This window comes from Corvus hawaiiensis, chromosome 29 (assembly GCF_020740725.1).
Source record: "Corvus hawaiiensis isolate bCorHaw1 chromosome 29, bCorHaw1.pri.cur, whole genome shotgun sequence".
Classification (NCBI taxonomy): Eukaryota; Metazoa; Chordata; class Aves; order Passeriformes; family Corvidae; genus Corvus; species Corvus hawaiiensis.
In genome coordinates this window covers 2,692,938-2,705,816 of record NC_063241.1, presented here as the reverse complement: position 1 = coordinate 2,705,816, position 12,879 = coordinate 2,692,938, and the positions used below count along the sequence as shown (strand labels likewise).

Here is a 12,879-nt window from a genome sequence, read left to right as displayed (position 1 = left end):
CGCCACGGCACAGCCGGGAGCGCCACGGGGTTGGGAATGCCACGGCATGGCCAGGAATGCCATGGCACAGACGGGAATGCCGCAGTGCCGGGAATGCCACGGCACTGCTGGGAATGCCGCGGGGCCAGGAATGCCACAGCGCTGCTGGGAATGCCACGGCACGGCCGAGAATGCCACAGCACGGCGGGGAATGCTGCGGGGTTGGGAATGCCACGGCACTGCCGGGAATGCCACAGCATGGCTGGGAATGCCACGGGGCCGGGAATGCCGCGGCACTGCTGGGAATGCCGCGGTGCCGGGAATGCCGCGGCACTGCCGGGAGCTCACCGGGAACGCCCCCCCGGAGCAGGGATCACGGGATCATCCGCACCCTGGACCTGCCCATCTACGTGACGCGCGTCAAGGGCAACAACGTCTACTGCCTGGACCGCGAGTGCCGGCCCCGCGTGCTCACCATCGACCCCACCGAGTTCCGCTTCAAACTGGCGCTCATCAACAGGAAGTACGATGAGGTGAGGAAACCTGGGAATGGGAGTGGGAATGGGATTGGGAATGGGATTGGGATTGGGAATGGGAACGGGAGCAATGTGGGTGAGCCCCGAGTCCTCACCGTCGACCCCACCGAGTTCCGCTTCAAACTGGCGCTGATCAACAGGAAATGCGGTGAGGTGAGGAAACCTGGGAATGGGATTGGGGTTGGGAATGGGATTGGGATTGGGAGTGGGATTGGGAATTGGATTGGGAATGGGATTGGGAATGAAGGAGCAATGCGGATGAGCCTTGAGTCCTCACCGTTGGCTCCACCGAGTTCCGCTTCAAACTGGCGCTGATCAACAGGAAATGGGATGAGGTGAGGAAACCTGGGATTGGGGTTGGGAATGGGGTTGGGAACGGGATTGGGAATGGGAATGGGATTGGGAATGAGAATGGGGTTGGGAATGGGATTGGGATTGGGAATGGGATTGGGAATGAGGGAGCAATGTGGGTGAGCCCCACGTGCTCACCATCGACCCCACCAAGGTCAGGTTCAAACTGGCGCTGATCACCAGGAAGTGCAATGAGGTGAGGAGGTCTGGGAATGGGAACGGGAATTGGGAATGGGAGTGGGATTGGGAATGGGGTTGGGATTGGGAATGGGATTGGGATTGGGAATGGGAATGGGAATGGGATTGGGGGAGCAATGTGGGTGAGCCCCGAGTCCTCACCATCGACCCCACCGAGTTCCGCTTCAAACTGGCGCTGATCAACCGGAAGTGCGATGAGGTGAGGAGGTCTGGGAATGGGATTGGGGTTGGGATTGGGATTGGGATTGGGAATGGGATTGGGATTGGGAATGGGATTGGGAGTGGGAGTGGGAATGGGATTGGGAGTGGGATTGGGAGTGGGAATGGGATTGGGATTGGGAATGGGGGAGCAATGTGGGTGAGCTCTGAGTCCTCAGCATCAACCCCACCGAGTTCCGCTTCAAACTGGCGCTGATCAACAGGAAATGGGATGAGGTGAGGAAACCTGGGAATGGGATTGGGATTGGGATTGGGAATGGGATTGGGAATGGGATTGGGGGAGCAATGTGGGTGAGCCCCGAGTCCTCACCATCGACCCCGCCAAGGTCAGGTTCAAACTGGCGCTGATCAACAGGAAATGGGATGAGGTGAGGAAACCTGGGAATGGGATTGGGAATGGGATTGGGAATGGGATTGGGAATGGGATTGGGATTGGGATTGGGATTGGGAGTGGGATTGGGGGAGCAATGTGGGTGAGCCCCGAGTCCTCACCATCGACCCCGCCAAGGTCAGGTTCAAACTGGCGCTGATCAACAGGAAGTGCAATGAGGTGAGGAAACCTGGGAATGGGAATGGGGTTGGGAATGGGGGAAAACGGGATTGGGAGCATTTTGGGAACATTTTCCAGGGATTCTGGGAAGGCTTTCCATGGATTCTGCCAGCATTTTCCAGGGATTTTTGCGAGCGTTTTCCCAGGATTTTTGGGAACGTTGTCCACAGATTCTGGGGATGCTTTCCATGGATTTTTGGGAACGTTTACCGTGGATTCCAGGGATGTTTTCCATGGATTTTTGGGCACGCTCTCCATGGATTTTTGGGCACGCTCTCCATGGATTCTGGGCACGCTCTCCATGGATTCCAGGAATGTTCTCCATGGGTTTTTGTGGACACTCTCCATGGATTCTGGGAATGCTCTCCATGGATTTTTGGGAATGTTGTCCACGGATTCCGGGGACGTTCTCCATGGATTTTTGGGAGTGCTCTCCACGGATTCCGGGGACACTTTCCATGGATTCTGGGAATGTTTTCCATGGATTTTTGGGAACGTTGTCTGCAGATTCTGGGGATGCTTTCCATGAATTTTTGGGAGCGCTCTCCATGGATTTTTGGGGACGTTCTCCATGGATTTTTGGGGACGCTCTCCATGGATTTTTGGGGATGCTCTCCATGGATTTTTGGGGACGCTCTCCAAGGATTCTGGGCACGCTCTCCATGGATTTTTGGGAACGTTGTCCACGGATTCCGGGGACGTTCTCCATGGATTTTTGGGGGTGCTCTCCACGGATTCCGGGGGCACTTTCCATGGATCCTGGGAATGGTCTCCATGGATTTTTGGGAACGTTGTCTGCAGATTCTGAGGATGCTTTCCATGGATTTTTGGGAGCACTCTCCAAGGATTTTTGGGAGCGCTCTCCAAGGATTCTGGGAATGCTCTCCATGGATTTTGGGGGACGCTCTCCATGGATTCTGGGGATGCTTTCCATGGGGTTTTTGGGAACGCTCTCCATGGATTCTGGGCACGCTCTCCATGGATTTTTGGGAACGTTCTCCATGGATTTTTGGGGACGCTGTCCATGGATTCTGGGGATGCTCTCCATGGATTTTTGGGAACGTTGTCCGCAGATTCTGGCGACGTTCTCCATGGGTTTTTGGGCACGGTCTCCATGGATTTTTGGGAATGTTGTCCGTGGATTCTGGGCACGCTCTCCATGGGTTTTTGGGAATGCTCTCCATGGATTCTGGGCATGCTCTCCATGGATTTTTGGGGACGCTGTCCATGGATTCTGGGGATGCTTTCCATGGATTTTTGGGAACGTTGTCCACGGATTCTGGCGACGTTCTCCATGGGTTTTTGGGAACACTCTCCATGGATTCTGGGCACGCTCTCCATGGGTTTTTGGGAACGCTCTCCATGGATTTTTGGGAATATTTTCCATGGGTTTCTGGGGTGCCGCGCAGGTGCTGCACATGGTGCGCAACGCCAAGCTGGTGGGGCAGTCGATCATCGCGTACCTGCAGCGCAAGGGCTACCCCGAGGTGGCGCTGCACTTCGTCAAGGACGAGAAGACGCGCTTCAGCCTGGCCCTGGAGTGCGGCAACATCGAGGTGCGGCACGGCCGCGGGGGCCGGAGGGTTCCGGGAGGTTTCGGGGAGGTTTCGGGGAGGTTTTTGGGATGTTCTGGGAGGTTTCGGGATGTTCCGGGAGGTTTTGGGATGTTCTGGGAGGTTTTTGGAGGTTTCAGGAGGTTTGGGGAGGTTTTTGGGATGTTTGGGGATGTTTCAGGACATTCTGGGAGGTTTTTGGAGGTTTTGGGATGTTTCAGGAAGTTTGGGGAGGTTTTGGGATGTTTGGGGAGGTTTTGGGATGTTCTGGGATGTTTGGGGAGGTTTTTGGGATGTTTGGGGATGTTTCAGGACATTCTGGGAGGTTTTTGGAGGTTTTGGGATGTTTCAGGAAGTTTGAGGAGGTTTTGGGATGTTTGGGGAGGTTTTGGGATGTTCTGGGATGTTTGGGGAGGTTTTTGGGATGTTCTGGGATGTTCTGGGATGTTCGGGGATGTTTGGGGAGGTTTTGGGATCTTCTGGGAGGTTTTGGGATGTTCTGGGATGGGTTTTGGGATGTTCTAGGAGGTTTTGGGATGTTCTGGGAGGTTTTGGGGTGTTCTGGGATGTTTGGGGAGGTTTTTGGGATGTTCTGGGATGTTCTGGGAGGTTTTTGCATGATTCAGGAGGTTTGGGGAGGTTTTTGGGATGTTCTTGGAGGTTTTGGGATGTTTGGGGATGTTTCAGGACATTCTGGGAGGTTTTTGGAGGTTTTGGGATGTTTCAGGAAGTTTGGGGAGGTTTCAGGAGGTTTTGGGATGTTCTGGGATGTTTTGGGATGTTCTGGGAGGTTTTTGGATGTTTCAGGAGGTTTGGGGAGGTGTTGGGATGTTCTGGGATGTTTGGGGAGGTTTTGGGATGTTTGGGGAGGTTTTGGGATGTTTCAGGAGGTTTTGGGATGTTCTGGGAGGTTTTTGGAGGTTTTGGGATGTTTGGGGAGGTTTTGGGATGTTTGGGGAGGTTTTTGGGATGTTCTGGGATGTTTTAGGAGGTGTTTCAGGATGTTTTGGGGAGGTTTGGGGAGGTTTTTGGAGGTTTTGGGATGTTTGGGGAGGTTTTTGGGATGTTCTGGGAGGTTTTTGGAGGTTTTTGGGATGTTTGGGGCGGTTTCGGGATGTTCTGGGAGGTTTTTGGAGGTTTTGGGATGTTCTGGGATGTTTTAGGAGGTTTTGGGATGTTTTGGGATGTTTCAGGATGTTCTGGGATGTTTTGGGCCATTTTGGGATGTTTTGGGATGTTTCAGGATGTTCTGGGATCTTTCGGGATGTTCTGGGAGGTTTTGTGAGGTTTGGGGATATTTCGGGATGTTTCAGGATGTTCTGGGATGTTTTGGGATGTTTTAGGAGGTTTTGGGATGTTCCGGGATGTTTTGGGCCGTCCGTTTTGGGAAGTTGGAATCTCCACTCCCAATCCCCCCTAATCCTAGAATTCCGCAATCCCCGCTCCCATTCCCCGCTCCTGATCCCCCTGATCCCGGAATTCCCTGGGAACAGCTCGCCCCGGAGGCCCCCAAAGCCCTGGAGGCCCCAAAGGGCTGCTGGGAGAAGTTGGGTCTGGAATTCCCGCTCCCAATGCTCCCTAACTGTGGAATTCTGGATTCTCCTCTCCCAATCCCCTCTCCCGATCCCTGGAATCCCGGAATCCCGGAATTCCGTGGGAGCAGATCGCCCTGGAGGCCCCAAAGGGCTGCTGGGAGAAGTTGGGTCTGGAATTCCCGCTCCCAATGCTCTCTAACTGTGGAATTGTGGATTCCCCTCTCCCAATCCCCTCTCCCGATCCCTGGAATCCCGGAATCCCGGAATTCCATGGGAGCAGATCGCCCTGGAGGCCGCCAAAGCCGTGGAGGCCCCAAAGGGCTGCTGGGAGAAGCTGGGTCTGGAATTCCCGCTCCCGATGCTCCCTAACTGTGGAATTCTGGATTCCCCTCTCCCAATCCCCTCTCCCGATCCCTGGAATCCCGGAATCCCGGAATTCCGTGGGAGCAGATCACCCTGGAGGCCCCAAAGGGCTGCTGGGAGAAGCTGGGTCTGGAATTCCCGCTCCCGATGCTCTCTAACTGTGGAATTGTGGATTCCCCTCTCCCAATCCCCGCTCCCGATCCCTGGAATCCCGGAATCCCGGAATTCCGTGGGAGCAGATCGCCCTGGAGGCCGCCAAGGCGCTGGACGACAAGGGCTGCTGGGAGAAGCTGGGCGAGGTGGCGCTGCTGCAGGGCAACCACCAGGTGGTGGAGATGTGCTACCAGCGCACCAAGAACTTCGACCGCCTCTCCTTCCTCTACCTCATCACCGGCAACCTGGAGAAGCTGCGCAAGATGATGAAGATCGGTGAGGCCGGCCGGGATGGGCCCGGCGCCTTCCGGCTGGGAATGGGAATGGGGGCTGGGAATGGGAATGGGAATGGGAGATGGGAATGGGGGCTGGGATGGGAGCCGGGAATGGGAGCCAGGAATGGGAATGGGGGCCGGGAATGGGAGCTGGGGATGGGAGCCGGGAATGGGAGCGGGGAATGGAAATGGGAGCTGGGAATGGGGGCTGGGAATGGGAACGGGAGCCGGGAATAGGAGCCAGGATGGCAGCCGGGAATGCGGCGGCTGGGAATGGGAGCCAGGAATGGGAATGGGAGCTGGGAATGGGAGCTGGGAATGGGAGCGGGGAATGGAAATGGGAGCTGGGAATGGGGGCTGGGAATGGGAATGGGGGCTGGGAATGGGAGCTGAGAATGGGAATGGGAGCCGGGAATAGGAACCGGGGATGGGAGCCAGGAATGGGAGCCGGGAATGGGAGCTGGGGATGGGAATGGGGGCTGGGAATGGGAACTGAGAATGGGAACGGGAGCCGGGAATGGGAGCCAGGATGGCAGCCGGGAATGCGGCGGCTGGGAATGGGAGCCAGGAATGGGAATGGGGGCTGGGAATGGGAGCTGGGGATGGGAGCCAGGATGGGAGCCGGGAATGGGAATGGGGGCTGGGAGCCGGGGATGGGAGCTGGGAATGGGAATGGGAATGGGAGCCGGGGATGAGGGCTGGGATTGGGAATGGGAGCTGGGAATGGGAATGGGGGCTGGGAATGGGAGCCAGGAATGGGAATGGGAGCCGGGATGGGAGCCGGGATGGGAGCTGGGAATGGGAGCCGGGATCGGAGCCGGGAATGGGAGCCGGGATCGGAGCCGGGAATGGGAGCTGGGAATGGGAGCCGGGAATGGGAGCCGGGAATGGGAGCCGGGGATGGGAGCCGGGATGGGAGCCGGGAATGGGAGCCGGGAATGGGAACGGGAATGCGGCGGCTGGGAATGGGGGCTGGGAACGGGAGCTGGGAATGGGAGCTGGGATGGGAGCCGGGGATGGGAGCCGGGATGGGGGCCGGGATGGGGGCCGGGGAAGGCGGCGGCTGATGGCCGTTGGTGCAGCCGAGATCCGGAAGGACATGAGCGGCCACTACCAGAACGCGCTGTACCTGGGGGACGTGGCCGAGAGGGTCCGGATCCTCAAGAGCTGCGGGCAGAGTGAGCATTCCCGAGGGAATTCCGGGGGGAGGGGAGCGTTCCTGAGGGAATTCCGGGGGGAAGGGAGCGTTCCCGGGGGAATTCCGGGGGAAGGGAGTCACTGCCAGCGGGAATTCTGCCCCAGGAGCTCGGGAAAGGCTCCTGGGGTGGGCAGGGAATTCTGGCGGCTCCTTGGGATGATCCCTGAGGAGCTGAGTGCGAGGTTATTCCGATTATTTCCCGTTATTCCAGTGGTCATTCCCGTTATTCCAACTGTTATTCCCATCATTCCCGTTATTCCAGCAGTGAATCCCATTATTCCAATGGCTGTTCCCTAAATCCAGGGGGAGCAGCGTTTCCGTTATCCCAGTGGTTGTCATTCCAATGCTTATCCCATTATTCCAGTGGCTATTCCCAGTATTTCCCATCGTTCCCATGGCCGTTCCCATTATTTATCCCTAAACCCAGGGAATTCCCATTATCCCAGTGGTCATTCCCTAAATCCAGGGCATTCCCATCCATTCCCGCTCCATCCCAAGGTGCGATTCCCCTTCCCGTGGGTGCCGGGGAACATTCCCACGTGGATCCCTGGTTGATCCAAGGACTCCAAGGTCGGGATTCCGGGATCCCGGGGGGCTCTTCCCGCCCTGAGGGCCATTCCCGGTGGGAATTGCAGAGTCGCTGGCGTTCCTGACGGCCGCCACGCACGGGCTGGACGAGGAGGCTGAGAGCCTGCGGGAATCCTTTGATCCCGAGAAGGAGACGGTGGGAACGCCGGGAAAACTCCGGGGAAACTCCGGGAGAACTGCGGGAAAACTCCGGGAATTTGGGAAGGAGGGCGGGGATGGGGGAAATGCTGGAAAAGTCTGGGAATTCGGGAAGGAGGGGATGGTGGGATCTGGGTGGGGATGGGGGAAATCCTGGAAGACTCTGGGAGTTTGGGAAGGAGGGCGGGGATGGGGGAAATCCTGGAAAAAGCTGGGAATTCAGGAAAGAGGGGACGGCGGGATCTGGGTGGGGATGGGGGAAATCCTGGCAAACTCTGGGAATTTTGGAAGGACGGCGGGGATGGGGGAAATCCTGGCCAACTCCCGGAATTTTGGAAGGACGGCAGGGATGGGGGAAATCGTGGAAGACTCTGGGAATTTGGGAAAGAGGGTGGGGATGGGGAAATCCTGGAAAACTCTGGGAATTTGGGAAGGAGGGGACGGGGGGATCTGGGTGGGGATGGGGGAAATCCTGGAAGACTCTGGGAATTTGGGAAAGAGGGCGGAGATGGGAAATCCTGGAAAAATCTGGGAATTTGGGAAGGAGGGTGGGGATGGGAAATCCTGGCAAATTCTGGGAATTTGGGAAGGAGGGTGGGGATGGGGAAAATCTTGGAAAAATCTGGGAATTCAGGAAAGAGGGGATGGTGGGATCTGGGTGGGGATGGGGGAAATCCTGGCGAACTCCAGGAATTTGGGAAGGACGGCGGGGATGGGGGAAATCCTGGAAAAATCTGGGAATTCGGGAAGGAGGGGATGGTGGGATCTGGGTGGGGATGGGAAATCCCGGCAAACTCCGGGAATTTGGGAAGGACGGCAGGGATGGGGGAAATCCTGGAAGACTCTGGGAATTTGGGAAAGAGGGTGGGGATGGGGAAATCCTGGAAAACTCCGGGAATTCGAGAAGGAGGGGATGGCGGGATCTGGGTGGGGATGGGGGAAATCCTGGAAGACTCTGGGAATTTGGGAAAGAGGGCGGGGATGGGAAATCCTGGAAAAATCTGGGAATTTGGGAAAGAGGGCAGGGATGGGGGAAATCCTGGAAAACTCTGGGAATTCAGGAAAGAGGGTGGGGATGGGGGAAATCCTGGAGAACTGGGAATTCGGGAAGGAGGGTGGGCATGGGGGAAATCCTGGCAAATTCTGGGAATTTGGGAAGGAGGGTGGGGATGGGGAAAATCTTGGAAAAATCTGGGAATTCAGGAAAGAGGGGATGGTGGGATCTGGGTGGGGATGGGGGAAATCCTGGCGAACTCCAGGAATTTGGGAAGGACGGCGGGGATGGGGGAAATCCTGGAAAAATCTGGGAATTCGGGAAGGAGGGGATGGTGGGATCTGGGTGGGGATGGGAAATCCCGGCAAACTCCGGGAATTTGGGAAGGACGGCAGGGATGGGGGAAATCCTGGAAGACTCTGGGAATTTGGGAAAGAGGGTGGGGATGAGGAAATCCTGGAAAACTCTGGGAATTTGGGAAGGAGGGCGGGGATGGGAAATCCTGGAAAAATCTGGGAATTTGGGAAGGAGGGTGGGGATGGGAAATCCTGGCAAATTCTGGGAATTTGGGAAGGAGGGTGGGGATGGGGAAAATCTTGGAAAAATCTGGGAATTCAGGAAAGAGGGGATGGTGGGATCTGGGTGGGGATGGGGGAAATCCTGGCGAACTCCGGGAATTTGGGAAGGACGGCGGGGATGGGGGAAATCCTGGAAAAATCTGGGAATTCGAGAAGGAGGGGATGGTGGGATCTGGGTGGGGATGGGAAATCCCGGCAAACTCCGGGAATTTGGGAAGGACGGCAGGGATGGGGGAAATCCTGGAAGACTCTGGGAATTTGGGAAAGAGGGTGGGGATGAGGAAATCCTGGAAAACTCCGGGAATTCGAGAAGGAGGGGATGGCGGGATCTGGGTGGGGATGGGGGAAATCCTGGAAGACTCTGGGAATTTGGGAAAGAGGGCGGGGATGGGAAATCCTGGAAAAATCTGGGAATTTGGGAAAGAGGGCAGGGATGGGGGAAATCCTGGAAAACTCTGGGAATTCAGGAAAGAGGGTGGGGATGGGGGAAATCCTGGAGAACTGGGAATTCGGGAAGGAGGGTGGGCATGGGGGAAATCCTGGCAAACTCTGGGAATTCGGGAAGGAGGGCAGGGATGGGGGAAATCCTGGAAAACTGGGAATTCAAGGAAGGAGGGTGGGGATGGGGGAAATCCCGGCAAACTCCGGGAATTCGGGAAGGAGGCGACAATGGGCTGACGAGCTGGGAAGCTCCTGTTGGGAAGGAGCAGCGTTCCCACGCCGGGCAGGGCCGGGATCCCAGGGAATTCCCCGCCCGATCCCGTCCTTCCCGGCCCTTCCCAGATCCCGGCCGTGGATCCCGAGGCGCGGCTGCTGCAGCCCCCGGCCCCGGTGCTGCCCCTGGACACCAACTGGCCCCTCCTGACCGTGTCCAAAGGCTTCTTCGAGGGAACCATCGCCGGGAAAGGTCGGGATTTTCTGGGATTTGGGGGGCATTTCTGGGATTTGGGATCAAGCTCTGGGGTCTGTGGGCGCAGGGAAGTCACGGAATGTTCCGGGAAGGGGGAAATGGGGATGGGGAAGTGGGAAAGGAGCAGCTGGATGTGAGCCCAGAGGGGTTGGAGGCACCAGGGTTGGGGTGGGAATGGGATCAGGACAGGGATTGACCCCAGGGAATGGCCAGGGCTGGGTCCAGGTGTGGGAAATCATGGAATGAGCAGCGGGAGAAGGGCCTGGAAAACCCTGAGGGAGCTGGGGGGGCTCATCCCGGAGAAAAGGGGGATCCAGGGGGAATTTGGGGCTCTTCCAGGGGGGGATTTGGGATCTGATCGCAGGGAACGGGGCCAGCACAAGAGGGAACGGCCTCGAGCTGTGCCAGGGTTGGATATTTGGGATAAATTTTCCATGGAAAAAGGGTTGGGAACCGCTGGAAGGGGCTCGGGGAGGGTTGGATCCCCACCCCTGGAGGTGTCCAAGGAATTCCTGGAATTCTGGCTGTCCAGCTGGGGATCAATCCCACAGTCCTGGAGCTCTCTCCCACCCTCCTAAATCCCGGAATTCCTTAAAATTCCAGCCCGGGATGTGACAGCACGATGTGAGGGTGGGGTTTTCCCCTCACGGAATTCTTTCCCGAGGCTCCTTCCCGGTTTTTTTTTTTTAGGGAAAGGAGGAGCCCTGGCCGCCGACATCGACATGGACGCCGTGGGCACCGAGGGCTGGGGCGAGGACGCGGAGCTGCAGCTGGACGAAGGTGGGAAAATCCCGGATTTTTTTCCTTGGAAAACCCCAATTCCCGTTGCTCTGGCAGCCCCCTGACCTCCCCCTCCCCCCGCAGACGGATTCGTGGATGCCGGAGAAGGATTCGGAGAGGAAGGAATGGGAAAAGGGCCGGAGGAAGGAGGAGGATGGGAAGTGGAGGAAGATTTGGATCTTCCCCCTGAGCTGGTAGGAGAATCCTGGGGTATCCCAGCGCTGATTCCTTGGGAATTCGGGAAGCGGGGGGATGTGCTGTGGGATCCTCCAGCTGGGATTGCAGCTGGAATTCCGGGGTTTTCCCGCTCTTTTCCCTCAGGATGTCCCCGCCGGCCCCGCGGGAGCAGCTGAGGACGGATTCTTCGTGCCCCCCACCAAGGGCACCAGCCCAGCCCAGGTAAATCCTTGGATTTACCTTGGAAAAACAGGAATTTCCTCCTTTTCCCTTTCTTTTTTTGGGGGTTTTTTGTTTCGGTTTTTATTTTGGGGATTTGTGAGCCCAGTTTGGGAATTTCCTTGTGGGAATTGCAGGCTCTGGATTCCAGGCCTGGATTCGCTTCCCTTCCCTCCTTTTCCAGGTGTGGTGCAACAATTCCCAGCTCCCTGTGGATCACATCCTGGCGGGATCCTTCGAGACAGCCATGAGAGTGAGTTTCCCATGGAATTTTTATGGAAAAACGCCGCCTTTCCCCCTTCTTTTCTCTCCTCCCACCCGAAGCTTTGCTTTGTGTCCCTTTGGGAATATTTTATCCCCCTTTTTTTTTTATGGATACGACCCAAAGCGAGGCCTCGCCGCTGCCTGATCCCGCTTTTCCCCAGCCAATCCATGATTTTTTGGTTTTCCCATCAGCTGCTCCATGACCAGGTGGGAGTGACCAACTTTGGCCCCTACAAGCAGCTCTTCCTGCAGACCTTTTCCCGAGGCCGGACGACATTCCAGGCCCTTCCCAGCCTCCCCGCCATGTACGGATTCCCACACCGCAACTGGTGAGCACTGGGAAGCGCCTTTCCCATATTCCAGGGATTTCCCAGGCTCCAGGACAGCTGGGAATGCTCTTCCTGGAGGGAAATCCCGGATTTAGGAGGCTGGGAATGAGGTCAGTGAGTCCGAGCTGCGGCCGATTCCCAGCTGGACGCCCGGAGCGACGTCCAGGAATTCCTTGGATGCCTCCAGGGATGAGGAGGAGCCGGAATTCCCAGTTTGTGGACAGGGCTGGGAATTGTGGGGGGCAGAGATGAGCTCAGGGCAAAATCCAGGGAATGTCCAGGGCTGGATCCTCATGGAATGAGGGGCTGGGAAGCGGGAAGTGTCCAGGGAATGGGGCTGGAGCAGCAGGAGAAGGGCCTGGAAAACCCTGAGGGAGCTGGGGGGGCTCATCCCGGAGAAAAGGGGGATCCAGCGGGAATTTGGGGCTCTTCCAGGGGGGATTTGGGATCTGATCGCAGGGAACGGGGCCAGCACAAGAGGGAACGGCCTCGAGCTGTGCCAGGGGAGGCTCAGGGTGGATATTTGGGGAAATTTTTCCATGGAAAAAGGGTTGGAAACCGCTGGAAGGGGCTCAGGGGAGGGTTGGATCCCCATCCTTGGAGGTGTCCGAGGAATTCCTGAACTGCTCTGGACTCGTGGAATTCCATCCCAACCTCACCGAGCCCACACAATCCCCTCTCCCCGCATCCCTCTGATCCCTAAATCCCGAATTTTGGGATCCCAGGAAAGAGGCCGGGCCCAAGACGGCTCTGCCGGCCGTGGGGCTGAAGCTGAACGACCTCATCCAGCGGCTGCAGCTCTGCTACCAACTGACCACGGCCGGGAAATTCGAGGAAGCCGTGGAGAAATTCCGGCTGATCCTGCTCAGCGTCCCCTTGCTGGTGGTGGACAACAAGCAGGAGATCGCCGAGGTCAGGGATGCATCCCAATCCCGATCCCCATCCCCATCCCGGCGTGTCCCCAGGGAAGGGATCGATCCCTGGTTTTGTGG

The 12,879-nt window shown here is 57.3% G+C and overlaps 1 protein-coding gene and 1 long non-coding RNA gene across 13 annotated transcripts in view; both read left to right on the top strand.

Moving 5' to 3' along the window:
* COPA (COPI coat complex subunit alpha) overlaps positions 1-12,879 on the top strand; it is a 60,128-nt gene that overhangs the window by 40,788 nt on the left and 6,461 nt on the right. For 2 of the 3 annotated variants that reach the window (XM_048288654.1, XM_048288656.1), the window contains 12 exons: positions 350-512; positions 3,243-3,389; positions 5,524-5,713; positions 6,795-6,890; positions 7,546-7,634; positions 9,992-10,115; positions 10,809-10,898; positions 10,983-11,092; positions 11,220-11,297; positions 11,479-11,547; positions 11,751-11,887; positions 12,613-12,799. In XM_048288654.1, the coding sequence (XP_048144611.1) occupies positions 350-512; positions 3,243-3,389; positions 5,524-5,713; positions 6,795-6,890; positions 7,546-7,634; positions 9,992-10,115; positions 10,809-10,898; positions 10,983-11,092; positions 11,220-11,297; positions 11,479-11,547; positions 11,751-11,887; positions 12,613-12,799 (1,480 nt within the window). The other variant, XM_048288655.1, reaches the window with a different exon arrangement.
* Positions 3,399-4,476, top strand: LOC125318185. 10 transcript variants are annotated; one of them, XR_007200299.1, is made up of 4 exons: positions 3,399-3,751; positions 3,935-4,246; positions 4,307-4,377; positions 4,421-4,476. It is a non-coding gene; the product is annotated as an uncharacterized LOC125318185 (long non-coding RNA). The 10 variants fall into 10 exon arrangements; XR_007200301.1 differs by having other exon boundaries at positions 4,277-4,377; positions 4,421-4,471; XR_007200302.1 differs by having other exon boundaries at positions 3,935-4,236; positions 4,347-4,377; positions 4,421-4,435.